Source organism: Anser anser (assembly GCF_964211835.1).
Source record: "Anser anser genome assembly, chromosome: 25".
NCBI classification, from domain to species: Eukaryota; Metazoa; Chordata; class Aves; order Anseriformes; family Anatidae; genus Anser; species Anser anser.
This window is the reverse complement of record NC_139746.1, coordinates 4,483,469-4,510,700: the sequence shown is the minus strand read 5'-3', so window position 1 is coordinate 4,510,700 and position 27,232 is coordinate 4,483,469. Positions and strand designations below refer to the sequence as shown.

Sequence of the window (27,232 nt, the reverse complement as noted above, 5' to 3'; positions counted from 1 at the left end):
CCCAGTGCCCCCTAGCTCCTTCGGAATGACTCCCAGTGTCCTTTAGGATGCCCTAGAGGCCTTCAAGGACACTCTAGGGTGCCCTACGAGCCTCCTCTTGAACCCTAGAGGCAAAATAATGTGAGGAAAAAAAAAAAAAAATCTCAATAATTTTCTTCAGACAGGATCTTCTGTGAAGCCATTTTATTCGCGATTGCAGTGGCAGGAGTCCTGCAAGCAGGAGCACACAGTAAAATTTTATCATAACCTTATATTCCCTATTACCCGACACCTGATTTCTCCCCTCTTTCCTCAATGGCTGAGTACCACATGTTCACAACCTACTCGACACACTTCTATACCGTATATGTACAATTTGATTTGACCAACTGTTAATTTCTCCTTTTCCTTTTTTTTCCTACATCTCTTGTGACTAGAGGGTCCATGATTTTTGTATTTACTGACTTCGTACTGCTCATCCTGTTTTCCTTAGCTATCCTCCTTATTTTGGGACAGTGGGACCTTCCCCTTATCTGCTTAACATACTCCCCAGTGCTATGCCACACAATCATTTCTGAGTATGCAAGGTTAGTGGAATTTTCCACTGCAAAAACACCTTCTATTGCAAAAACACAACTTTGTTTCTCACAAGACTTCTTCAAGCTCCATGTTGAGTAGTGCCAAAAAGGACTGTGGCAGGTTGACCTCAGACAACAGCTGAACTGCTGGAAAAAAGGGATGTGTGGAGCCACCACGTCCTGAGGTTGCTGGTTATTCTGGCACAGGATATTTCCAACAAGCTGCAAAACCAAGGCAAAGTTGCTGAGTGGTGGTCATGGAACTCTGAGTTCTGGTCTCTCTGGGGCTGCCTGGAGTTTTAGTTCAGCACTCTTCACTCAGGAGTCAAGATGTCACTCTTGCATTGCACCATACACCTAGCTGGAAAGACGGAAAGGAACACCTGAGAGCCATCTGAGCCTTGGAAGGGACAGACCATAAATCGTAATCTTGCTGTTGTGTGCCGAAAGACGAGAGCCTGGCCTAAAATGTCATGGAGGTGTACAGCTGTGCATGAAGCTCAAGCTTTCTCATCATCTCTTTCCATTCATAGAAACACATAGTCTGTGCACCTCCAAAAAGCAAGCTCCAGCCAGTAGGAATTGCTTTGGGACCACCCAGCTGTCACACAATGAATAGCACTGCAAGCAAGGCTCAGCATGGACTACTGCCCTCCCAAGAGGGAAACCCTTTCTCTAAGCTCTCCATCACCTTTCAACCCCTGCTCGCCTGTTAGCCTGCTGTTTGACAAAGCCATCCTAAAACATTGACCCTCCAGTTCACAAATTAATTCAGTAGGAAGTCTTCAGAAATGTAGAGGCAAGGCTAAACTAATACAGGTTCTCTAAGGGCCGTGCTTCAGGGAGACAACCTGAGCCAGGATTTTTTATCCCATACCCAGAGCCAAAGGTGGATTCTCTCTCCCTTGAACGAGGCTGGCAGGAAAGTGAAGATGGGGACATCCGTATCAGCATTTGAAAAGGCTACTTGACCCTTTTCATAATCCAGAGAAATGCGAATCCTTCTTGGGATGCAGGTCAGTGGCAGTGGGGTGCATTCAGGGGATGTCAGAGCCCGAAAAACTTTGTCCAGCTTCACCACAGCCCAGAGCCCCTCCTGGGGGCTGAGTGGGATCCGTCCCTTCCTCTGCAGAGAGGCCCTGGCGAGGCCCACGCCCCAGCTCTTTGCACTGTCCACGGTGACCTCCCAGGTGTGCTGCCCAGAAGTGAAGCCCTCGTAGCCCAGCACACAACACCATGTATCAAACCTCTCAGGTCCTTCAGGCCGCTTTTGCCACACTGCTCCCCATCTCACGCCTTTACCATCCTTTGAGAGGAGCAGCCAGGGGTGAGCTGTGTCTGGATCCAGAGTCAGGTTTGCTAGGAGAGAGAGAGAGAGACCTGATCAGTGGCTTAGGGTGGAGATTGGGTTGGGGGTGGTGGCAGTGGTGGGGATGAACCCCACCAGGGAATGAACCCTGCTGCTAGGATGCACCCAGTCCGGGAAGAAGAATCTGACCCGTAGCAAAATGACAGTGAGGTCATTCTCTTTCTGTCACTGCACTGTCTGTGCTGAACAGCACTCAGGGGACTGGGTATCAGAGAGGTCATTTCTCCTCCACCTCGCGTTTTCCCAGAAAACTGAAGTTTGACAACATAAACAGCATCGCTGGTCATGATAGAAGAACAGAAAGGAGACCAGGAGGTTGTACACTTGACCCAGTGGATGCTGAAAGAAAGAGGGTAAATGGTGAAAAGTGGAAAGAAGGAATGCAATTAAAGCTGGGAGAGGCGCAGGAGATACCATTTATTCAGAAGGTTAAGATTGCTCAATTCTGTGGTCAAGTTTCTGTTTCTCTGTGAGACAGAAGAGCAAAGAGAAGAGTGTGAGCAACATGAGTATCGCTGTGACAGTCATTTAGCTGGGTGAGAAACAGGTGAGAAACTCACAATCCAGCTGCCTTGGCCAGGAAGGATGTCCAACACTGAGCACCTCCTGAATGACAAGCTAGAAGCAAGAACAAGCAAGAAAAGACAAAGAGAGGAAGATAAAGGAAAAGTGCACAGCAAGAAGAAGAGGGGGCAAGGAAATGTTGACCCACTGAGAGGAGAGACGAACAAAAGCCTCCCTCCCCGGTTGGGCTTCTGGTTGGGCAGATTACTTGGGGGAAGAAGGGCCATCCCATAATCAATGTATAATCATCTCTGCTAGAAAAAGAGGAACTCGAGGATGGACTTTGAGGGCTTGGATCAATGCTGCATTTTAGCGCTGCAAATGGATCTTAGAACCCCATAACCGAACCACCCCTGGCTCTTTTACATAAACCAAAGTACAATCACACCTGTCTACCCATTCTCACTTTGGGTCTACTTTCTTCCCCTTTTTCGCCTCTGTGATACCTTGCAGTAGGTAAAACTGCTTGTATCTGCATCCACCATTTCCTATTCTGGCTCCCAACCATCTCTCTTTGCCTGTGCAGAACTCCCAAGGCTATGTTTTCATCCCACTGTCTCCCAAACTCTTATTCTCTTGACTTTTTTTTTTTATTCCCTTCTCATGGGCACTTGGAAATTAGATAGAGTTCAGCCATCCTATTCTTTGAGCCATGAGTCTTCCCTCTGCAGCTGGTGGGGAGGAGTAAAGCAAAAGATGAGGAGAGTTGGGCAGGGAAATTGGGATTGTGGTTTTTGAACCAGTGTAACAGGGGCTGCTCTTGAAGATGCTCTTGAATTACCTTTTCCTAGTTTGTCTGCAAATCTCCTCCACCCTAAAAATTAAAAAAAAAAAGATTCAAATGAGAAGTGACACAAACACAACTTGGTTTCCTCTGGACTAGTTTATAGCTATGTCACCAAATCAGTGGGCAACTATAAGGCAACAGGTGGATTCAGATTGTCTTGGGCTACACACTGAATTTACCTCTCTATCCATATGCATTTCCTCCTTGCCTCTTGAATTACCCTGACCAGACTTTGTCTCTCCAGAAAAACAAGTTACACTGCAGCAAAAACAAACACACAGAGCTATTTATAGTTCCTGTTTCTTACAATGGGCATCTGTGATCAAACTCCACTAAATTCAGGGCAGTAAAATATATGCACGAGAAGAGAGGAGAGCCTAGCTTCTGCATTCATCTCTTCTCTGAGTCACTAAATTAGTAGTATTTCCTCCAGAGCGCGTGTAAACCTGGTGAGACACTCTACAATTGCCTTAAAAGAGGCTATAGCAAGGTGGGGATCGGGCTCTTCTCCCAAGCACCAAGTGATAAGGTGAAGAGAAATGGCTTCAAGTTGTGTCAGGGGAGGTTTAGGTTGTATATTAGGAGACATTTCTTTACCAAAAAGGCTGTGTAGCACTGGAACAGGCTGCCCAGGGAAGTGGCTGAGTCACCATCCCTGAAGTTTTCAAGAAATGTGTAGATGCAGAACTTCGTAGCATGGTCTAGTGGTGGACTTTAATACTAGGTTAAAGGTTGGACTAGAGGATCTTGGAGGTCTTTTCCAACATGAATGATTCTGTGATTCTATGAAATGGAGGGAGATACTGCAGAGACTAGCAGAGGAGTATCAGATAAAATTTAGCTGTACATCTCTTGTTTTCTTTGTTCTCGTCCCTATTTTTCCCTTTCACTTTTTCCACTCCACGAGTTTCATGCATCCAAGAAAAGAAAGCTCACTTCCTGTCTCCTCCATTCAGCATTTTCCTCCACTTGACAATGAGCAGCCCGTGATCCTGCTCACCCTACCTGGACGTGTTTGCTAAAGGGCAGTTTCTTTGCAATAACCCAAATTCTCCTCTCTTGCAACTTGGGGAAACTTTTACCTTTGATCTTCAACAGATAAGCAATGAAGCCAATGACACCAAACACTGTCAGGATCACACCTGGAACAACCACGCCTGGATAGGCTCCTTGTAAAAAGTCTAGGAACAAAAAAAATCCCAAGTTTACATTTTTTTTCTGGAAACAGTAAGAGGGATGGCTGCAAGCCTATCACTAGCAGATCGTAGTACATATCAAAGCAAACAGGAGATCCTGTTTACGGTACACCAAGGTAAACGTACAAAAACTGTTCCACTTTTTAACTTGCAATGGCCCCACAATGCAAAGACACGTCTTGCACCAGAAGAGAGCTGAATTTAAATTTAAATTGTTATATTTCTCACCAAAATGCTGGAATTATTCAGGTGCCAAAGCGTTGATATTTTTGCTTTGCACAGCAAAAAGGAACCAATTAAACCTCTTTCTCCCCTTCCAAAACATGAAATTCCAGACAAGAGGATCCAGGGCATCAACCCGTTCAGAAACCCAGCTTTCCTCCAGTCTCACCATACCTGCACTGGGGCAACTAACCTGACATTTGAAAAGCAGTTTCCTTTTCTTCGTTGAGGTACGTGTTCCTCACCACACAGGACAAGTCCTTTGGAGTACTTCCCATGACAAGGAGGGTGCTCTGTGCTTCAAAAAGGCCCCTTGCGTCCCGGGATCGGTTTTCAGTCTCTGAAGGTATGTGCTGATGGCTGGAATCTCTCCACAGGACCTGGGGCTCTGGGTACCAACCTGATGATCGACACACAATTCTGATGCCTCCTTGGATATTCTCCATGGAGATACGAGGAGCAGACCCCATGGCTAGGATGACATTAAAAGAAAAATTGGGTTAAGCTATGCATGTTTTCAAAATCTAAGATCTACTTTTAGATTCCAGAAACCATCAATGGGGAGTTGCAACTATTTTGTGCAGGGCAGACTAGAAGAATAAGCTTTTCCACCTTATTCCAAGCCAGTATTAACCTACGGATAGCCTTTAGATTTCAGAAGCACACGTGCCTGACGAACCTGTCACCCTCAGTTCCAGCCGAGCTTCTTTGTCGCTGATGCCACTACGAACCACGCAGGTGTACTGCCCCTCATCAGAGGGTCGGACAGCAGAAAGTCTCAAATCCATGCAGCCCTGGCGGATGCGGTGCATCAGCAGTTCTGTCCTGCCTCGGTACTCTGGAGTCTGCTCCTTGTCCTGGCCCTTCTGCTCGCAGTAGTGATGCACAAGTGACGAGCGCGGCATCCGGAGCCAGCTCACCTCTGAGGGCCGAGCGCTCGCCCCCAGGTGAAGGCAGCAGGGCAGCACAGCAGCCCCCCCCACAGCAGCAAGGACAGGGTGACTGGATGCTGGCACTGCAAACCCATCTGGGGAACGGCACCGGGGCGGAGGGGGAGAGAAAAGTTTAATTAGAAGCAAACCTCCAAGGAGGCTGGGTGCAGGTGCATGCGGCTTTCTTTATGCAGATGCAAACCATGAGCTAAGAGGAGGTACGGGGGGAGATGTTACAGAATGCAGGGCTGGACCCTCTACGTTAGCCACTATGGACTCACTGACCACCTGAGATTCATGGATTCAGGAGGGGCCTGTGGTTAAGTCCCCCACTGAGGAAACCTGTGCCACCTCACCCAGCATCTCAGCAGGGTTTTGCTCTTTTGTGACCGTCCAGGAACACAACACTGTCCTGACCTCCACACTCTTGTGGATTAAAACAAAGAGATTGACCCCTGGCATGGAAGATATTTGGAAGACACTGGGACAGTTTTGCTTGTATGCCTGCCCTGGTTTTACTGGGGAGGTGATAAGCTGTTTCAGTGAAAGGCTTTTGGCTCAGTAACTCACTCTCCCACCTGGCCTGACCACTGCATATAGACAAGTGGTGCAAGCATCTGGTTGGTGGAAGAAGGAGCTGATTGAAGAGGCAAGGAAACCAGTTTTAATAACTTTAATCCCTTACAAAACATCCCTGACACGCATGCAGACTCATGCAAATACTCTTGGCACTTCTGACACTTGAATATATCCAGCCACCTGCCTGAGCTCAAAATAAATCGGGAGGCACATCAAAAAGCGAGCCAAAGATTTAGTCCTGGAGTTAATCTGGGCTGAGAGCAATCTTTCCATAGGAGCCTGAGCCACCGCATCGGGTGGGAAGCAGGACCCAGTGGGGGAAGCACAAAGCTGATCCGAAATGGGCAGAGAGTCCTACCTGCCTCTGGCTTGTGAATGAGGAGCATCGTGACGCACGTAACAAAGTAATGGAAAAACGAAAGAAAATGCATCTCTGCAAACGTATGACCTACAAAGGAGGAAAAGGGCAGGAGTAACTCAGGTGTAGAAGGAACACAAAAAACGGGAGACAGTCTGTAGGAAAGGGTGTTGAAAAGTGTTACCTGGGTGACCGACGGAGGAAAATCTTGCTCAGGACAGCTGGGCTGCTTCTGGGTTACAGCGAGCTAGATCAAAACACTTTCCTTTAATCTTCAGTTCAAATCAGGGCAGGCTGGAAGGAGAGCTGGGGGCTGCGTTCCCCCTCCTGGCTTCGCAGCCACTTGGGGTCCCGCAGCCTGGGCGGGTGCCGGTGGTGCCCCAGAGCCCCCCGAGGAGCCCCACGGCCACGGGGGCACCTGCAGCTCCGGGGGGGGGGGGGCCTGCACCTGCCCACTGCTGCCCTGCGTCCCGAAGCCGCGAGGGGGGTCCCGAAGCGACAGGAGGGTCCCGAAGGCACGGGGGGGTCCCGAAGTCACCGGGGGGGTCCCGAAGTGACGGGGGGGGGTCCCGAAGGCACAGGGGGGGGTCCCGAAGGCAGGGGGGGGTCCCGAAGTCACGGGGGGGGGGGTCCCGAAGGCACAGGGGGGGGTCCCGAAGGCAGGGGGGGGTCCCGAAGGCACGGGGGGGGGGTCCCGAAGGCACAGGGGGGGGTCCCGAAGGCACGGGGGGGTCCCGAAGGCACGGGGGGGGGGGGCCCGAAGGCACGGGGGGGTCCCGAAGGCACGGGGGGGGGGGGCCCGAAGGCACGGGGGGGTCCCGAAGGCACGGGGGGGGGGGGCCCGAAGGCACGGGGGGGTCCCGAAGGCACGGGGGGGGGGGGGCCCGAAGTCACCGGGGGGGTCCCGAAGGCACGGGGGGGTCCCGAAGGCACGGGGGGGGGGGTCCCGAAGGCACGGGGGGGTCCCGAAGGCACGGGGGGGTCCCACAGCCGTCGGGATCTCGCAGCCGTGAGGCGCCGCCGCCGCCCCGGGCTCCCGGCCCGGTTCCGAAAGCGAAAGAGCCCCAGAGCCGCGGCCGGGAGCCGCCCCCCCGGCCCCGCGGCCATGGCTGCCGGCGGCGAGGCGGCGGCGGAGCTCCGGGAGGAGGCGACCTGCGCCATCTGCTTGGATCTGTTCCGCAGCCCGGTGATGTTGGACTGCGGGCACAACTTCTGCCGGGCCTGCATCGGCCTGTGCTGGGCGCGGGCGGCCGAGGCCCCCTCCTGCCCCCAGTGCCGGCGGGCTCTGCCCGGCCGGAGCCTGCGGCCCAACCGGCAGCTGGGCAACATCGCGGCCGGGCTGAGGCGGCTCGGCCGGCCCGCGGCGCCCCGCCAGGTGAGGGGGGGGGGGGGGGGGGGCCGGGGCGGCCTCCGGGGGCTGCTGCCTGGCCGCCTTCCGCCTCCGGGGAGAGCGCCCCGAGCCCTCCGGTAACCGCTTTGGGGCCCGGGCTCTGTCAGAGCCCGTGCGGCCGGGGGTCGGTCCGTGGGCTTCGTGGTTCTCGCCCAGGGAGGCTGGGGAGCCTCCTCGGGAGATGCCCAAAACCCGCCTGGACGCCCTCCTGAGCTAGGTGGTCCTGCTCGGCACAAGGGTTGGACCGGGTAATCTCCAGAGGTCCTCCCCCCCAACCTCGGCCATTGCGGGGTTCTGCTCACAGCTTTCTCACGCATCGCTTGCAAATTATGATTGTACATCTGCGCGCCTCCGAGCTTTGCGGTCTGTCGGCAAAAGGCCACGCTCCCTGCAAGGAGTTCACCCTGTGACTGCACCTTCTCTTTTCACTTCTTTCGACCTTCTCTAAACACTTACCAAGCTTTCATAATGGGAGCCTGTCCTCAGGACTCTGGCATATACGATGTTACGATTTGCTGCCCCAGGGGGCTCTCGGGTGCCCCTCGGCGTGTTGCTGTCTCCCAGACCAGGATGGTAACAGTGGTTTTAACAAGCCTTTAATATTCTATTGATTTACGGCTTCTCACTCCAAGGGAATTTTTTATCGCTCTGTGCTTTGCATTTGGCTGTCTTCCTCCCACAAAGCTGTTGCTGCAATTACTAAATCTATATGATTATTTAAGTTTAGATATCTCTTTCCTCTGTAGTGTTCCTTAGACATCCAGGATTTGTGCAGAAGCACAGCTTCACTGTGAGTCCAAACTTCCTCTAGTAGGAGACTAGGACTGCACAGAAGTTGCTTATTTTCTTTGAAGGAGGAGCAAAATGCGTAGCAGCCAGCACATCCTTCCCCCCATTCCCACGGTAAGAGGCAGGAATCCCACGCACAGCCTCTCCCTTCCTTACGGTCCTTGCTCAGGGATGTGGCCACCACCGCCTGCACAGCACTGGCCCAGCACCCTGCCTGCCCAGCAGCTGGCGCCCAGCCTGGGGACTCATGCTGATCCCCCTGTGAGCTGGTTTGGGGGGACACACGCTGTTCCCACACCGGTGCTGGTGGCTGAGACCCCCCCCCCCAACACATACACACACACACACACCAGCAGCTGCCACCACAGCCCTGGGGCACCTACACCCCATCTAACTGCAGCAGCTGGCACCAAACCCACCCATGCCAGTTGCCCCAATAACTGGCACTTGGTCCTTAGCACACATGCACCCAGGACAGACAGTGTGGTTATGCAGATTTAATAAACTAAAGGATTTAATTAGAAGACAGGACAGACTGCAGTGATCACATACAGGGCCCACTCAGGCTGGTGCACCAACCAGCCCAGTGGTACATGCAGCTGGCCCCTTTTATATCCTTTTCTGCCTGCTCCTCACCTTCTCCCTGCAGTTTCCCTCATCGGTTTGCACATTCCCACACCTGTGAGCACCCTGTGCCCTCAGGGCAGCACCCTCATTAGCTGCTAATTTGCGGTTTACCTGCCCTTTCTGGGCAGCCCATACGTTTGTGACTGACAAGGTTTGTTCCCAGTCCTTGTCTCTTAGGTGTGTCTGTCTGGTTTGTGTCTCTGGGTGTTCTTGCTTATGGCTTCCTGCTTTTCTTATTGTCCCCTTTTTGCATTGAAAAGGTCCTTGACCAGATACCCATAACGGAGCAGGTGCTCTCCTACCACATACCCTTACAGTCCCCAGTTCCATACACTTGCAAAATGGTACGTGACAGCACCATGCCTGCACTTAGCCTGCCCCCAACATGCATGTCGAACCCTAAACTCCGGGGGAGTTGCCTTGTGGGGTGGCAGGGACATGACATTGCCTTTTGCTGCCCTGTTTTGCTTTGAGAGCCATGCTCTTGGTTGTTCAAGCAGGCAATGAGGCTGACTCAATGCCAGAGGCTGCTTATGTTCACCCCAGGGAATAAGCTGTTTTCTGGACACAAGGCATATGCGTGTGTGATGGGGAGCACCTAAAGGATTTCTCTCCCTCCAGGAGCAAAACCAGTCCGAGCTAGAGAGTCTCAGGAGAGAGAGAGGAAAGCTGGAGGAACAGCAAGAGAAGGAGCGATGGGTCTGCCAGGGCTATCTGGTAGGTGCACGGGGCTACCTGAGGGAAGTTTATTTGGGAAGGGTGGGGAAAAATTGATTCTTGGCCCTTGGAGATGGAATCACTGTGTCCAGCTGTTGGTGCACAATATGCACATCAGGAAAGTAAAAGATACTTTTAACTACTGCCCATCCCACCTTTTAATTACTCTTTGTGGTCCCACCCTACTTTAAGAGGAGTGTTTCTGCTTATAAAGGACAAAGTAAAAGCAGAGAGGCAGAAGATTGCATCTGAATTCAAGCAGCTGCAGCAATACCTGGAGGAACAAGAGTGCCTGCTGATGGCTCGGTTGGGAGAGCTGGAGAGGCAGATTGAAACGAGAGTGAAGGAAAATGCTGATCAATTGTCCAAGAGGATTTTTCATCTGGATGGCCTGATCAGGGAGAAGGAGGAGTCTCAGCTCTCAGGATGCGAGTTCCCACAGGTGAGGTCTACTGAAACACCAGCACTGTCTTAACAAACAGCATCTGAGGTACCAGCAGGCTGGAAACACACAGCAGGCTCATTTTATGTAGATGCTGGTGTGACAGGAACGTGAGGATTGTGTACAGGATAAATAGCATTAAGCTGCTTCTGTCTTTCTCCCATCTAGGATACTGGCAACATTCTGAGCAGGTACGTACCTTTTTCTCCTGTATATTACCATACGACTTTGGGGGTGCAAAGATTCCTGCCCCAGAACAAAGCTGGATTCCTCACATGCCAGGGATGCCCCATAAATGTTCATATTTCAGTTTTCCAGAAGTTGATGAAGGGGTATGGCTCTGCCAACAAGGTCAATTCTTGAGGAAGCACTTGCAGAGGACATTTCATTTCTAACATCTCTGGCTGCAAGCCTGGCTGTCTTCTCCATGACCAGTGTTCAGTGACACTAAGGCACAGAGACCAGAGCAAATGCAGCTTTGCTCTGAAGGGGCAGGGTGACTGAGGACACCATCACTCATAATAGGAACCAAATCAGCGGTTAGAGCATCAGGACGGAGCAGTGGCCTAGCCAATGAGACCTGCTGTCTCTTTTCTTGCTGTATTGTGTAGAGCTGAATTGGAATGAACTTTCTGGAGGTAACGGATCCAGCATCAGAGCCGTTCAGCTAGAAAAAGGTCTCTAGCCACTGGCATTAACAGGAGATTGAGTTGAAGGAGGAAGATAAATGCTGTGGCTTGTACATCTCCAGGTGCGAGAAGGGAAAATTCCAGGAAAAGGAGTGGGTGAGCCACGATCTGGAAAAGGCACCTGGTGTCTGCTCAGAAAAACCTCCTGAGCTAGAAGAGACGGCAAGAAAACTCCAAGGTACAAGGAAGGGACCCCAGGGAAGATCAGAGAAGTGTCCCGGGGTGGAAAGAGGGGGTAGGCAACGCCATGCAGAAGGGAGATCTAGCTTGGATGCTGCTATGCCTCCTGCTCTAGACCTGTACTCCAGACCTGCATGGTTGGAAGTGGGTCAAGAATGTGAACAAGTCCCAGATGTCCCAGTATGTCCAAGTGAGTCTCAGCTCATGCTCTCCTAGTGGGGAGGCTCTTCCCCAAAGAAACTATTGGGAAGACTGTCAGGCAGACTCTGGCATTGTGCAGAGTAATTTAGGCTGCAGAGGACGTCTCTTAGAGGACCATGGAGGTCATCTAGTCTGACACCCTGATCAAAGCAGGTGCAACTAGGTGGGACTGATCTGTGTCTTCTCCAGTGGAGTTTTGAATATCTCCAAAGCTGAAGATCCCACAACTCCTCTGTACCCCTGTTCCAGTGTATGGCCACTATCAGTGACATTTTTTTTTTAGTGCATCTAGCAAGAATTTCACATTCCAAGTTGTGTTTGCTGCCTCTTGTCCTTATCACTGTGCAGCACCAAGAAGAGCCTGCTCCTGCTGTCCCATTAAATAGCTATAGACATCAAAAAGATCTTGCCTTTACTTTTCTTAAGGCTGAACAAACCCAGTTCTCAGTGGTTCCCCATACATCATATTGTCCAGCCCAAACCGTCCTGGTGACCCCCTGGATGTACTGCGGTATGTCAGTGTCCACTTCATACTAGGTAGCCCCAAACTCTTTTTTGGTCCTGCTGCTTCAGGTTCTCCTTTCCTACTCCAACTGGGGAAGCAGGTGAGCACAGCAAGTAGTGCACGTGCTGGGGAAAGAGGGGTGTAGCATCTCTGCTTGCTTGCTTCCTGGAGCTGGTCTCCCCAGAGCACCTCCCAGTACTGGCATTATTATCCAGATGTCAGAGTTGACCTCTGGGCTCCATCTCCCTTTCAGATGCTTCAACGTCTGCTCTGGGGGAGGAAGTGGAAGAGTCACAGGGACTGTACACAAAAGGTGAGTTGTGCTGGGGAGCCTCTTTACATTAACCCTGGTTGCAAAGGGGGGGAGCAGTGAATCTTTGCGTAGCTTGGCTTGGGGTGCAGAGCTGCTCTCCACTTTGAGATCAGCATGTTCTGGAAGAAAGGTATTGCCTGTTTTCCTCCCAAGCCAGGACCAAACTTGTCCCCAGCATGGTGAAACTCCTCCCAGGACTGGTCTCTACCCCCAGTTCTTTGACCTGACCTCTCTTCTGCAGTGAACGTGACTCTGGATCCAGACACTGCTCAGTCATGGCTCATCTTATCAGAAGATCGGAAGAGTGTGATGCAGGGAGCCACACAGCAACACCGGCCTGACAACCCGGAGCGGTTTGACCCATGGCCATGCGTGCTGGGCTGCGAGGGATTTGATTCAGGGCGACCGTGCTGGGAGGTGGAGGTGGGCTGTGGGTCCTGCTGGGCTGTGGGGGTGGCTCTGGAGTCTGTGAGGAGGAAGGGACCGATTGACGTGAACCCCGTGGGGGGGATCTGGGCAGTGGGGCGGTACAAGGAGAAGTTCCAGGCTCTCACTTCCCCCACTCCCACCCCTTTCCTCCCCAGCATGATCCCCCGCAGGGTGCGGGTCTGTGTGAACCATGCGGAGGGGCGGGTGACATTTGTCAATGCAGACAACGAGGCTGCAATTTTCACTTTCCTGCAAGCCACGTTTTCAGGAAAGCGAATCTACCCCTGGCTCTGGGTGGGGAAGGGGTTCCAGCTCAAACTGTGAGGCTGAGGAAGTGCGGTCCTCTGAGGAGGCTGTACTGTGGCCACGCTGGCCTCCTGCACCCCCATCTCGCTAGCCCTTGGGACTCCTGCCCACTAGCAAACCTCCTACCGTGATCCTCAAAGGCAGTTGAACTCATCTGCCTGCCCGTGGAGAGCAGGAATTGCCTCTCTGGAGCAGAGGTCCATGGGCTTCTCCAGTAGAGAAGGGCTCTTGGTGAAGAATGGCAATTTCTGGGGAGATTTCATTTATGGAGGCCTCGAGGGGGGATGAGGGGCATAGCAGTGGCATTGGAGTAGCTATTGATAATATATTTTTACTTGAGGAGATAGGTAGATGGGTAAGGAGGATACAAACTTGCTCAGCAGCCCACCTAGCCATGGGGAGATGCTCGCTCTTTAGCTCTGAAGCCCAGCCAGCCTCCATGCGTGGTTCCTGTGGTGGGCCTGATTTGATTTTTGATTTAGCTCACGAAACTACAAGTCAACATTCATTTTTTTGGGAGGTGCTAGAGGATTTACATTTCAAAATAATTTCATCAGTTGAATTATAATCACTGCTTTTCAACATATTAATGTACTGGATAATTCTTCAGTGTGTTTGACTACTTGATTCGTTTCCCTGGTTGTGATGGGGCTTTTGGAAAGAAAATTTAGAGGTTTAGATCTTCTCCAAACCATGGAACTACTACCAGGAATTTGCTGAAGTATAGGAAGAAACTAGAGGAATTGCTGTTTAGAGACTTGCAGATTTGTAGCAGTGCTGGGATTTATGGTGTTGCATGGTAGAAGCTAAAAATATAAATAATCACGAATAAAACAAAGTTATACAAATAACCCCCCTTGTACCTGCCCTGTGGTCGGACGCCCTGCTGGCTTGCAGATGCCCACGGTGACCTGGATTTGGCAGCACTGCTGCTGTGGGGTTTGCTTCCAGCTCTCCCCACGCTCACACCGGGCTGCCTTCTCACTAGCTGGGGGCTCTCACTTTCCCCGTGATGTGCTTGTGGAAACGCAGAGCCATGGTCCCTGGCAGAGGTGAGCTCTCCTTCCCACGTGGGCACGTCATCATCTTTGGCAGCAGGAGCTGAGGATGTGCTGGGAGGCTGCAGGGAGACCCTGTCCTTTCCTCCCAGGATTGGCTCCTCTTCTGTGCCCTGCCAGGAGCATGAGTTGCCCCTGCTTTTGGGGTCGGCTCCTTGGATGGTTGCTTTGCTGGACTTCTGTTCCAAAGATGCCTGGGTGCAATGGGGTGTCACCTCTCCCTGTGCAGTGCCAGAGGTCGGTGAGCCCACCCCCTAGCTCTGAGGCAGGATAACTCCGTCTGACCCCGTGCTGCGAGTCTTCCCAGCTACTGGAGTAGCTTAGGGAGACCAACACTGCTGCCCCTGCCTTGCTGCCACCGCAGCCTCCTCTTCTCCTAAGAGGAGGAGATAGCAAGAGAGGACAAAACAAGGTCCCTGATTGTGGGGACAAGAATGTCCTTTGAACACCATGCCCCAAAAAGATCTCGAAAAGGGAGAAGATGCTGGAATGGATTGACATCACTCTGGGCTCTGCTGTTCCTTCCCTCATCCCTACCTTCATCCCCTCCCACCCTTCCCTACCAAGTACATGCACGTGCAGGCTGCAGTGTCCCACAGGGCAGGAGAGGGCAGCTCAAACTCTGCCCATGAAGCAGAGCAGGACTTAAGCTCCTCCAGACCCTGCAGGTGATGGGGAGAGACTTGTCTGCTTTAGCATCTGTGCCCAGAGTTCCCCTTTTCCAGCTTTACCAGTGGTAACAAGCTTATGTAGCTGCTGTCTGCACAACAGGCTGGTAGACCAAGGCTCAAACAACTTCCACACTCTCAAAAGAGATTGAAGGCAGAAGGTACATTCAAATAAAGTCACAGCTGGATGTTTCAAAGTTGGAAGCCTCTGTCTCAGCTCGCCGGGATTTGATTTCCCATCCTGTGGAAGAGTCGCCTGCCCTTTCCTACAGGTCTGTGGCTCATGAATCCCACCCTAGTGCCATGCATCATCAAGACAGTTATCAGTAATTCTTTCCCAGCCACGATCCTTTTGGGTGAGATGTAATCACAGACCGGACCCCACATCACAGTGTTGGTTGCTGTACACCTGCAGCTAATTAGTCTTTTAAAATTAGTCCCATGTCCCATCACCTTTGCAGCCCTCAGGTGGGATTCAGCTGAGTGCTGATACGGACTGCTTTAAGTCAGCACTTGTCAGACAACCTCCACAGATTTTCTTGGCTAATATTTAATAGTCATTTTGTATGGACATAGAAATAAAAGAAATAAAACAGCTCCTAGCAAAGGGGGGAGGGAGGGGTGTGATTCTGAACATTAACCATTTCATGGCAAACTTAGGTGGGGTGGAAATGAAAAGCAGTTTTCAAAGATTAGAGGAAACAACTTTCTGATTTTCCTGCATTCTCCAGGAAAATAAAAGTTCTGGAAAGGCCAGGTGGGCTCGCTGCAGCTGCTGCAGCTGGAGAGGACGTGTGTGCATCTTTAACAATCCTTTCCCGACATTCATGTGTTTTCTTGGCTCCCAGCAGCAGATTCTTGGCAAACAAGGAAGAAAGTTGAATTTCCTGTTACATCTCAGCCTTGACTGCTCCTGTTAACGAAACTGTGTAATAGATCGGTTTCTAGCAGTAGGATTTCCCTGAACAGATTGCTCCTGAGTTATTCCTGGGAGAGGCTGAAATTTTTCTGCACCCAGAAAATCTTTTTCTGATCTTTCTCAGATGAAAAATATTGACCCTATTGTTATAGAATTAGGATTTTTTTTTTCTCAGTCTAGCCCTACAGTTTCACATCCTTGAAAACAGGTTATTTTTATGGCAAAACTTCTGCAAAGAAACATACTGCAGCTAAAGTCCCAAGGAGGCCGAAGGCTCCGTTAGCTGGTAAATGTTTTTGTAGATAAATTTTAGGGGAGCAGAGTGGAAGATAAAATGCTTCCACTTCGAACCGCCTTCCCTTTCCCTTATCCTTTCTATTTTGTCCACAAGTGGCCTGTGTGTTTTTGACCACGTGAAAGATTCTACAGGAGATGAGGAAGAGGAGACTGAGAGGAGGGGAGGAAGAAGATCCAAGCCTGGCAGATCTATGGGAATTATCTGGCCCATGGGATTCAGACACCTTGAACGGTTTCTTGCTCACTTCCCTTCACTTGTCCCTACAGCTCTTCCTAGTCTTCTGCTGTAAGAAATGTGAAGGAAAGCGCATATGCCTAACGCAGATGCCGGTGAGAGCTGGAAATAAGGCAGGGAGAAGTTTGGGATGTATGGAGAAGATAAGTGTTATCATGAGGCCCAGCACCCAAATATGTTTTTATTTTTTGACTTAATCATTAAGCTTAATTAAAGAAAGCCAGACACGGTACTTGGCAACTTTTAAGGCGTTTGGACCTGATGCATTTCTCATGGCCTGGCATGGACCTGCTCTGCTGTGTCCCGGCACTCAACACCACATCTTGGCCCTGGGGCCACCTTGCACCAAGCTCCTCTGTGCCCCAAATCCCCGTGCCCCCATTGTCGCTGCAGTCCTCCTGTGGGGTCGAGCGGGACAAAGGAGCTTCTTTGGTGGTGTCCATCTCCAAGACCTTCCAGTTCTCCCATTCAGTGGCCAGAGGGACCGTGTGAGGAAAAAACAGCAAGGACACACGACGCTCCCAGCTCCCGGCACCGTGATCCAAGGCCATGGCATTCATCTTTCCAGTTCTGGTCATCCTCCACGTCAGGGGCACAGCCTGAGGCGTGAGTCCATTCCCACCCAGAGCCACGGGTGTAGCCTCTCCTCAGGACATGAAGCCAGGCAGAAAGCAAAGATCGGGGCTTCGTTTTCAGCATCAGCAAACGCCACCTGCCTGCCCACCAAGTCCAAAGAGACCTGGATGGCCCTGGGCACCTGGGCAAGGTGCAGGGGTGTCCAGTCAGGGTCAGTAAAAGCGTGGTACTGTCCAAACCACTGCCCCACGGCCCAGATCCCCTCCTCGGGGGTAAAACTGAGGACCCCCTTCCTCCTGACAGACTCCCGGGCGACCCCCGCAGCCCACCAGTCGCCCCCCTCGGCCACCTCCACCTCCCAGCAGTGCTGCCCCGCAGTGAAACCCCGGCCCCCCAGCACGCAGGGCTCCGTGTCGAACCGCTCGGGGTTGTCGGGCAGCGACGTCCACGTGTCCCCGCGCCTCACGTCTCGCCCATCATCAGCCAGGATGAGGAAGGGGTTGGCAGTGTTTGGGTCCAGGGTCACATCCGCTGGGGACGGGAGGAGAAGCCGCTCAGGACGGGCAGCCCCCGGGGGTGCATCAGGGCTGTGCCCACCGCGGCAAGAGGAGGGATGGGGAAAGAACTGGAAAGGTATCTTCCCCCTGCCCGGAGATATCCAGCATGGGGTGGGAACCCTCTCCTTGTGCTGGACTGCCCCAGACTCAGTTCTGCCCTGATCCTGCCCTCTCCTGGACTTTCTGTATGGTCCCTGGCCAAGGGGACCCCGGTTTCCTGAAGGACCATGCACCTGAGTGTTGGGGTGCACATCTGCTGTGCAGACACCTGGGCCTGCGCGCAGGTTTCTGTGGTGATGCAAGAGAGAAACGGGCATGTGGGGGCACAAACCAGCACGCACTGTGACAGATATTGACCCCAAGAACCAATCGTCCCTGACCTCAGATTCCTCTTTGTCTCTGTGGGCAATGAAGAGAGCCAAGGATGGCAGCTCAGGTGTCTCTGGTGGTGGTGGTGGGTCTGCAGATAAGCTAGAGGGATCCAGCTGGGGACAGTGCAGCCACCACGTCTCAACCCCATGACAAGTCCTGGCTGGGACAAGCCCCAGGTGCTTCGACCCTAACTGGCTCCTCCACAGAAGAAGCAGGGTACAATTTTCTCCCAAACACGGCAGTTACCCTCTAAAAACTCACCTCTTCCACTCCTCTCCTCTACCTCATTGGCCAGGGTCTCCATCTCTTCTACCTCCATACTGGACACCAACATTCCTGCAGAAAAGTAGCAGAAAGAGAGATGTATTCCTTGCCGAAAGGGGAAATTGCAAGACATGGAGACCACGTGAAGATGATCTGTTCCCTAGATGCAGAGGGAGTGATGAAGAAGTCACAGCTGGCACTCACCTGTGGGAAGGTAGGTTTCAGATGGGTCTGAACATCTTCAGTCTGCTCTCCACTCCCTTGACCCCAGCAGATCTTGGCTGGACTGGACTTGCAGCGTTTCCACCTCGTTCGAGTGAGTGGGTCGAACCCCGGAGGAGCTGGATGGCCGGGAGAGCACCGCTGGGCGTCCGGCACCGTCTGCTCCCTGCAGCCTGCAGGAGCTGCCAGTGGTTACGTGACCTCATCTAACACTCGTTTTGCTCTTCTGCCTTCCGGAGTTCCCTCCCGGCGCTCCTGCAGTGCCCCTGTCCTGTTTGTGGAGACGCAGTTACCGCATCACAGGAATTGCCATATCTCCCCTCCCTTCGGCCAGCTGCGGGTTGGCGATAAGAGTCCCCTGTGCTGCTGGCAGAGGCTGCTCTGAGCCCTCCTGGGCCCAGTGCCCTGCGCTCATCTCTGGTGTGCTGGGGGTGTCCTGGGGACACCACCTACAGATCAATGGCTGGCTCAGGCTGCATGCTTGGTGAGGGAAGAGGTCTGGCTCCTTACGGGCTTGCCCAGATTTGGGTTATGTGGGAAGATATTTTCAGGGCATGCATTGCCTCAATTGCTCTACTGTTAAATAGGGGAGTGGGGGACAATGAGCGCTGGGCTTTGCATCCCACCTCCCATTTCTCCAGGCAGCTTTTCACATGCCTAGAAGCAATGTGAAAAGCGTGGCCCCAGCCCCACGGGCACTCAGTCCGGGTTTCTCCTTGCCATCCTGCATGCTCCCAGCTCTTATTCAGGTCTGGATTAAAAATAATAATAATAATAAAAAAAAAAGTCCTCCACCCTTCACATGCTTCCTCTGAACCCCCCCAGGGCCTGCAACTAGCCCCCCAATTATTGTGAATTACAGAGCTGCTTTAATTATTGCTGCTATCGCATCTGCCAGGCTATGTCTCTGAATGCTTCGTTTATTGCCTCCCCCTTTTCTTTGCCATCCTGTTTCAACAAAGTCCTGGGAATAGCTGTTCTCACTCTGCCGATAGGCATGAATGGATTCATTTTATGTTATCATCTCCGTTGCAGTTTGTGAGTATGGCTTGTGCCTCTGTGTGTTTTGCTTCCCCCTGTCCCTTGTCACCCTTGGCAGGTCCCGGAGCAGCCCCACCTGCGCGGATGCTCTTGCCTCCGGGACGCTGGGGCTGGACCCAGCCAAGCCGAGCTGAGGCATGGGGATGCAGCCGAAGAGCACGTCTGGAAGGGAGTGTTTCCGGAGCAAAAGCATTGACAAAAAATGACCACATCTCTCGGTTACTTTCATTTTCCAGCGGAGGTGGCGCAAGAGGAAACGGGCAGCAGGCCGGCAGTGACATCTCATTGCGATTGCACAGAGAAATTGCTTCCTGCTCCCTGACGAGACCACCCGTCTGCTTCATCCCTTGCCAGCAAAGCCGGGACCGAGGGAGAGGTAAGCTCGGGGCCAGGGCGGGCTGTTTGGGCTGCTGTTGTCGTGTTCCCCTCTGGTCTGAGACCTCCTGCCCATCGCATCCCCAGTTTGGGCTGGGGAAGCGTAGCTCCAGCCCCATGGGCACTCAGTCTGGATTTCTCCTTGGCATCCTGCATGTTCCCAGCTCTTATTCATGGCTGGATTAAAAAAAAGCAAAAAACAAACCAAACAAAAAAAAAAAAAAAACCACAAAAAACAAGAACTCCATATTCAAATAGCTGCTTGGTGCATGCTGCTTTGTGCACAAAGTACCCAAGTGGTATGAAAAGTTGTAGAAATTTCCCACATGGGGAAAATAGGAAAAGTTACAACATCTCCTTTAATGCAATGAAAAAGTGGCAAAGTCAGACTGATGATGTAAAATTGACTTCAACCTTGGGCATTTTAATCTTAGATTTTTCCCTGGATATTATAAAAAAGGTGCTGAAATCAGCAATAAACCCCTTTAAAAGTAAATTATTCCCTATAATATTCTGCCTTTCAAATCTGTTCTCGTAACCCTTTTGTTCTGCCTTTCTCCCTTAACTTCTTCTCCATCCCCAGGCTGAGCTCCAGAAAAGAGGATGGTCTTCGGCTGCCACCTCCAGTGCTCTCTGCTGGCTTTTATCCCCTACAGTTTGGTTTTCCATGTTTGTGAGCTGCAATCAGGTATGGATTCCCCTGGCTCCTGCTGAGCCTTGCGGTACTTGCTTCCAGCCTGAATACTTTCCTGAGCCACTCCCTGTGAATGGTTTAGCACAGAGCAGGGTCAGGTTGTGCAGAACCCTTTTCAGAACCAATTCAATAAAGGGAAAAAGAACACGAACAAAAAATCATTTAAAAACTGTTTGAGTTTTGTACGTGCACAAGTTGTCTGCTTTCTCCAGTCACCCACCTTCCAGCCACTACCTCCTTTCTCCTGCTGTGGTGGCTTTACCTCGCTGGGCAGCTGAACTCCACCACAACCGCTCCCTCACTCCCCCTCCTTAGAAAAAAAAAAGGGAGAAGAAAGTATGCTGGAAAGAAAAAAAAAAAAAAAAAAACCACTCAGGGGTTGAGATAAGGATAATTTAATTAAAGGGAAAAGGAACAGGGGAAAAAAAAAAAAAAAAAAAAAAAAAAACAAGCAAAAGCCGCATAGAAGCACAGAGAGAGGACAAAACTGCTGTCTCCCCCCAAGCAGCATCTTGTCCCCTTGAGAACAACTCATCCTTTCAGGAGTTTGAAGACCTTGGGCAGAGCAGAGCAGGGGGTGGTGGCCAGGTCCTGCTCCCAGCCCTCCTGCCCAGTGCCCTGCTTCACCTGCTGTGGTTACCCTGCCACAGAGCAGCTCCGCTGGTTTTTCAAGGCTGTCACCACAGCAAACTCTCATGGTCATTTCTTCTTTTTCTCCCAGCCTCGTTCAGCGTCAAGGGACCCCCTAACCCTGTGGCCATGGCTGTTGGCCAGGACGTGGTGCTGCCCTGCCACGTCTCCCCGGAGCAGAACGTGCAGGACATGGAGGTGACCTGGTTTCGGGAGCAATTCACGCCCTTCGTGCATCGCTACAAGGGGGGCCAGGACCAGTACGGGGACCAGATGGTTCAGTACCAAGGCCGCACAGAACTGCTGAAAGACGGCCTCACCAATGGCAGCGTGGACTTGAGAATTTTCCGCGTCCAGCTGTCTGACAAAGGGCTTTACACCTGCTTTGTCCACAGTGGTTCAGCGTACGACGAGGCTGTGGTGGAGCTGAAGGTGACAGGTCTGTAGTCTGTGTCCCTGTCTGCACTGCGGGGCTCTTCTCGGTACCTCTGCTTTGCTTCCTTGCAGCCAGTGCTCTTCTTACCTGTCCTTCACCCCAGCAGCGACTGCAGGTGCTTGCTTTAGGGCTTCATCGAGTGCTACAGTTGATAATGCTAACCAAGTTGTCTCAGGGATGTAAAACTGTCCACTGAGCAGCTGTAAAGAGCTCATGAGATACGTCCCAAGTGTTCTTGATCTTATTTTCTTAATATAAGTGGGTGTAGAAAAAAAAAGTCAGCAGATAATAAAGTAGGAACGCCTTGTTTAATGCTTTTATATTTTAATATTCAGGCCTAAGGGTTGTTTTGTTGAAGTGGCAGCTTCCAGGACAGAGTTTTGGGTAATATGAAAAAGACTGCAAGAGGGGTCTCTGTGCATCTCTCTGACAGCTGGTGATACTGGTTAAACTGCTGCTATGGCCCTGAATAAAATACGCATTTGCCTGTGTTGAGGCTCATCCCTTCTTGCCAGTAGAGGATCAAGCAGACCCCATTATTCCCCCCAGACCTGGCATCCCGTGGAACAGCTCCATCCACACAATAACCCGGGTTCTCTGTTTCCCTGCAGCCGGCGGCTCTGCTCCACGCATCGTGCTGGAGCGCTACCAGGACGGGGGCATCCGCGTGGCGTGCCGCTCGGCCGGCTGGTTCCCGCAGCCCCAGGTGCTGTGGCAGGACCCCCGCGGGCAGCACCTGCCCTCCCTCTCAGAAAACATTACCCAGGACGAGAGCGGCCTCTTTGCAACAGAGAGCATCCTCATCCTCACCAGGAGTGCAAGCCAGGAGCTGGCCTGTGTGGTCAGACCTGCCCTGCAGAGCCAGGAGAAGGAGTCCTCTTTCTACATATCAGGTAAGCAGAGGACAGGAGCGTCATCCTGGTGACGTTTCCAGGGGAGCGGTGCTCTTGGAGGTGCTGTAAGCAGAAAATTTGAGGATTACTCACACACCGGGTGTGAGGTGCATCGAGTGCATTTTGCATACTGCCAGTGCAAACAGCTTCCTTCCCCCTGTAGCTTTGGGCAGCATTTGTGAAACCTTCATCTCACCTGCTGTAAAATCCTGGTCTGCTGATTTGGTAAGATTTTCACAAGATCACGTGGCTTTCAGCTGTATTTTGGTTCATTCTTATATTGGGGATGAACAATTTAGGAGAATTTATTTCCCTGGCAGGCCAATACCCTTCCCCTGATGGCAGTGCTCTCTGCTGGAGTGTTTCTGTTAACACCTATGTTAGCCCAGGCTTTTTCTGCTCCTATATTGACCGATTAAATATACATATAGATAAGATTCAGAGCTGCTTGGAATAGGTTTGTATGAAATGGAAATAATCTGTGTTCTCTTGCTGCTTGCAGAGTAACCTAAGCCCTTTGAGGCTTTTATTTTTCAGATCCCTTTTTCCAAAATGCCCATCCTTGGAAAATTGGCCTGGGCGTGGTCCTGGTTGCTGTGTTCACTCTTGTCATCATCGCCGTTTATCTGTTTAGAATGAAAGGTATAGTCTTGGTACAGTGTTTGGGGCTGGGAGCTCTGTAACCCGTCTTATTCAGCCCCTCTGGTCCTGGCTCGTGGGTAGGTTTGGGCTATGAGGATGGTCCTGAGCCTGGAGCTCAGTGACCCCTCTGGGCTGTGCCCCAGCACATAAATCATACAGAGGGATAAAGGACATGGAAGTCCTGATGTCTTGCAGAAGGGGCAGGGAGCCTGTGGGTCACCGAAGGCACTGCAGCACTTTTAGACCCCGCTGCCTTGCTGCCTTGTGTGTGGTTGTAATGCAGCTGTAGTTAATCAGAGCTCGTTGGAAGCGGTGATTTTTTAAATGATTGACGTTTCTTTCTTCCTCTCTTTCATAGGACAGCATGAGAAAAAAATAGGTAAGCTTCACTTTCTGTTTTCCAGAAATTGGAAAATGGGAGAATTCCCTTCAATTGAAGACTTGATGGGACATATTTTAGGGGTAGTAGTGGTGGAGGCAAATGGGTTGCCTAGCAGCTGTAGAAAATTATGAAACTAATTTCTGGAATGATGAAACTACAAAGCTGTGAAATGGTGTTGTAATTTTAAGAAAAATCATGGCGGAACCAAAAAGAGCATGAACAGATATTGTATCAACAGAGATCTTTGCTTTGCAAAGGGCTCTCCAGGTTCTTCCCAATGCTAGTGGAAGCTCTTGGGGATCATACATTTCATGTTGTAGGAGCACAGCTTTGTCTCAGCACTAAAACAAAAAATAAAACAAAACAAAAAAGAAACAAAAAAACAAAAAAACTTGTAGGAACAGAATGATAACACAGCATCACAGCAATGAGTGAAATTTCACCCCTGCTCCTCCCCTGCCCATGCAAACCTGCTGGTGTCCAGCAATGCAGCAATGGCCTCTGCCCTAGGGACCTGGAGGAGTTCTTGGGCTGCAGCTTTTCCACCATGAAACAATTTTAGGCCGCTCCCTGCCCCAACAGGTGTATCAGTGAAAAAGGAATTGACTTTGGTGGTAATGCACTTTTCTGGTTTTGCTTTTCAGCAATGCAAGCAGCAGCACTGCGTAAGTCTCACTCCCTGTCTTCCCTGGTGAAATCCTCTGCAAAAACTTGTTATTCACCCTGTCGTTATGTCCAAATGTTCCTTTTAGGCAAAGACTTTACTCCCCCAACCACCCAATAATATGAATATTCATTCTATTAAATTGTAGGAATTTTCTTCCTCAGCGACTGTCAGTGCTTTTTAACACCCTCATTTTAACTTAAGCAGTAAAGTAGCACTGAAAAGTTTGTGCTTTTTAAGGGAAGACTATGGAAACATAAGCCCTTGAGAGTTTTGTTATCAAGAGGAGGATGGTTTGATTACCAAGGAATTAAAAAATAAGAAAACATTTGAAGAGGGAATATAAATATATGTTTGTTTGTTTTCAGCACATTACCAATAAATAGTCCTTTGGCTATTAAAACTGAGCTCTTGCTCATTGCTAAAGTGGTGCCATCGCAGTTCAATAGGGAAAAGAAATACAGTTCGGCTCAGTGGGGAATTAGGAGTCCTTGCGAGGAGAGAACAAATCCATGCACCTGCCTCTTCAGCACAGCTCCCTTCACCTATGCAGCCCCTTAGCTGGGATCCCAGGGAAGTGATCGGAAAGAGTAACTGGGATGTGCTTCTGTTTGCGGTTTAGGGGACCGTGCTGCTGAAATCGGTGAGTCTTTTTCTGTTCCTTAAAAAGGACTTCTTACTGACTGTATATTTTTAAGACGTGAAGTGAACCTAAGAGCAACTGAGAGTGTGGGGAAAAGAGAGAGTGAGGGAATTTAAGACCCCAAAAATGAAAGATGATTGAAAATGGTATGTGGGGTCGGGATGTGGCTGACAACAGTGGCAGGGTGAGCGTGCCAGGGGCTCCCTGCACACACCATGAGCTGATGGCAGCGCTGTGGGATGCATCCCCTGGCCGGAGAGGGACCTCTCAGGGACCTCTCCCTGCCCCGGGCTGAAGCAGGACCTGCACCGTCACCCGCCGAGGGCTTTGCATTGCTGGGGTCGGCAGAAGTACAGCCTCCTGCACAGGCAGGTGGTTGCAGAAGAGGTGATATCCAAACTGACATCCCACAACCCGTTTGTGCTGATTTATTTTGTTTTGCAGAGAGACAAGCTGAGGAGCTTGGTGAGTATCATTCTCCTTCCTTAGTAAGAGACTTTTCTTGGGTCATTTTCTCATTTGGGTGTTGCATTTATGGCCTGGTTTTGTTTTTTTCTTTTGGGAAAGGAAGAGGTGGCAAATCCTGAACTCATTTCAGAAACATTATTTTCCTTTGCACCGTATGTGTTTTTAAGTTACTTTTCTATACCAAGAAAAAATTGCTTTCATTTTACAAAGTACAAACAGAGCACAAGTATGTGTGTGAGGCCAGGCAAAGGGATTATATTTATCAAAATGTATGAAGCACTTCCACATAACTAGACATTGAAGTTTTGAAATTACACACACTGAGATGACTTTTACAAATACAGCTACAATTCAGGAAATGTGCAATTACACCGGCATATCATTATGTTGAGCTATTCCAGTACCACGAGTGTGTTCAGATTACTTCTCATTTGTATTTTTCTTTTGTTTGTTTTTGTTTTTGTCTTTTGTTTTTGTTTTAAGAATGGAGAAGATACTCAGTGCCTATTGAAAATGGTAATTGAAGTTCTGTCTTCCAGGGGGCTGAATCATCTTCCCTGCTTTTCTTTCTCTTCCTGATGGCTCCCCTCCTGCAGTGACGCTGGTGGCACCAGGGATGCTTACTTTGCAGTGCAGCACTCAGTCCCCTCACTCACTTGGTGCATGCCCCACTCTCAGACAAATCTGAAGGGTCCTGGTCCTTACTGAGCAGCGCTGGCCATGCTTTAGAGACGCAAGGACTTCTTCAGCCTGGAGGTGTGCTGATGGTCCTCTTCCCTGTGTGCTCAGGGTCATCTCTCTGGTTCATTTTCTGCTCCTCATCCTAATGCCATCGCTTGTGCATCTTCCCATACCACAGCCAGCCAACTGTCGCCTGCACCCTTTTTCTTCTTCCTGAGGCAGCCTCAGCAAAGGCCTCTCCCGGGGCGAGCTCTGCCCTGACGTGTTGACTCCCTCTGTCCCACAGTGATGGTGGTTCTGGATTCAGACACAGCCCACTGCGACCTTGTCCTGTCTGATGACTGCAAGAGCGTGAAGCGAGCGGACAAGCTGCAGAACATCCCCAGCCTCCCTCAGAGATTTGACTCGTGGCGCTGCGTGCTGGGCTGCGAGGGCTACACCTCGGGGAGATACTACTGGGAGGTGGAGGTGGAGGATGGAGGAGGGTGGGCCGTAGGGGTCTCTCGAGAAGATGTGAAGAGGAAGGGCGAGATTCAGTTCAGCCCAGAGGAGGGCATCTGGGCAGTGGGGAACTGGGCAGGGCGGTTCGAAGCTTTCACGTCCCCTGAGCACACTCTCCTTCATGAAAGCCAGGCTCCCACACGGGTCCGGGTCTCTCTGGATTATGAAGTGGGCCGGGTGGCGTTTTTCAGTGTTGATGAGAAGAATCCTATCTTCACATTTCCACTGACATCATTCGATGGGTTCAGAGTCCACCCGTGGGTCTGGCTGGGTCCTGGTACGTGGCTCAAAATGTGTCCCTGATGAAGGGAAGGGAGAAAGAGAAGGCTTCATATGGCACTGCCATAGTTCATAGACTCATAGCAAGATGGAGGTTGGAAGGAACTTGTAGAGGTTTCCACTGCAATCTCCTGCTCACAGCAGAGCTAACTTCAAAGGTACTTTAGGTAGCTTTGGGCTTTGTTCAGACGAATTTAGTGTCTCCAAGGGTGGAGATTGTGTTACCTCTGTGGACCCAGGGCTGCACCTCTCTCATGGGGAAGACAGAATCCTTTATACAAGATGACTTTCCCTGATTGCAGCTTGTAACTCTGGCCTTTCATCCTCTTTCTCTACCTGTTGAGCAACACTTCCACTGAAAAGAGACACTCCCTCAGCAGGGACTGTTTGTAAAAAGTACAGAATAAAGTTATTTTAGCGGGATTTGTCTATGTGTGAGTCAGCACTAGATGTCTGTGCCTGCAGCTATTGCATCCACATCCTTTAGCCAGGGGGAAGTTGCAGACACTTCTGAGACACGAGTCACCTCACCCTGCAGAAGGCTACGAAAGCACACCAGTAGAACTTGTCCAGGCCGTGTTTG

General features: G+C 51.0%; 3 protein-coding genes across 7 annotated transcripts; 1 reads left to right on the top strand and 2 right to left on the bottom strand.

Annotated features, from left to right (window-relative positions):
- Positions 1 to 168: 168 nt before the first annotated feature.
- On the bottom strand, positions 169 to 8,812 carry LOC310886350 (butyrophilin subfamily 1 member A1-like). Of its 5 annotated transcripts, none has more exons than XM_083810844.1 (8): positions 8,411 to 8,812; positions 6,749 to 6,811; positions 6,565 to 6,654; positions 5,375 to 5,722; positions 4,889 to 5,167; positions 4,360 to 4,458; positions 3,272 to 3,304; positions 169 to 1,916 (listed from the first exon to the last, which is right to left on the bottom strand). In XM_083810844.1, exons 3-8 carry the CDS (start codon positions 6,635 to 6,637, stop codon positions 1,396 to 1,398), a joined length of 1,353 nt encoding a protein of 450 aa, XP_083666970.1. In that variant the 5' UTR covers positions 6,638 to 6,654; positions 6,749 to 6,811; positions 8,411 to 8,812; the 3' UTR covers positions 169 to 1,395. The 5 variants fall into 5 exon arrangements, with proteins under 5 accessions (XP_083666970.1, XP_083666971.1, XP_083666973.1 ...); XM_083810845.1 differs by lacking the exon at positions 8,411 to 8,812 and having other exon boundaries at positions 169 to 918; positions 1,435 to 1,916; positions 6,749 to 7,123; XM_083810847.1 differs by lacking the exon at positions 8,411 to 8,812 and having other exon boundaries at positions 4,889 to 5,095; positions 6,749 to 7,123.
- LOC310886269 (uncharacterized protein) lies at positions 7,536 to 27,072 on the top strand. The gene is made up of 17 exons (XM_083810622.1): positions 7,536 to 7,939; positions 9,992 to 10,087; positions 10,302 to 10,529; positions 10,698 to 10,720; positions 11,281 to 11,396; positions 12,358 to 12,417; positions 12,659 to 13,166; positions 19,598 to 19,737; positions 21,152 to 21,499; positions 22,108 to 22,389; positions 22,927 to 23,031; positions 23,390 to 23,410; positions 24,058 to 24,078; positions 24,700 to 24,720; positions 25,165 to 25,185; positions 25,672 to 25,704; positions 26,156 to 27,072. Exons 1-17 carry the CDS (start codon positions 7,670 to 7,672, stop codon positions 26,671 to 26,673), a joined length of 2,811 nt encoding a protein of 936 aa, XP_083666748.1. The 5' UTR covers positions 7,536 to 7,669; the 3' UTR covers positions 26,674 to 27,072.
- LOC310886371 (E3 ubiquitin-protein ligase TRIM7-like) lies at positions 15,413 to 19,582 on the bottom strand. The gene is made up of 4 exons (XM_083810883.1): positions 19,438 to 19,582; positions 18,303 to 18,591; positions 18,096 to 18,170; positions 15,413 to 17,436 (listed from the first exon to the last, which is right to left on the bottom strand). Exons 3-4 carry the CDS (start codon positions 18,166 to 18,168, stop codon positions 16,916 to 16,918), a joined length of 594 nt encoding a protein of 197 aa, XP_083667009.1. The 5' UTR covers positions 18,169 to 18,170; positions 18,303 to 18,591; positions 19,438 to 19,582; the 3' UTR covers positions 15,413 to 16,915.
- Positions 27,073 to 27,232: the final 160 nt, after the last annotated feature.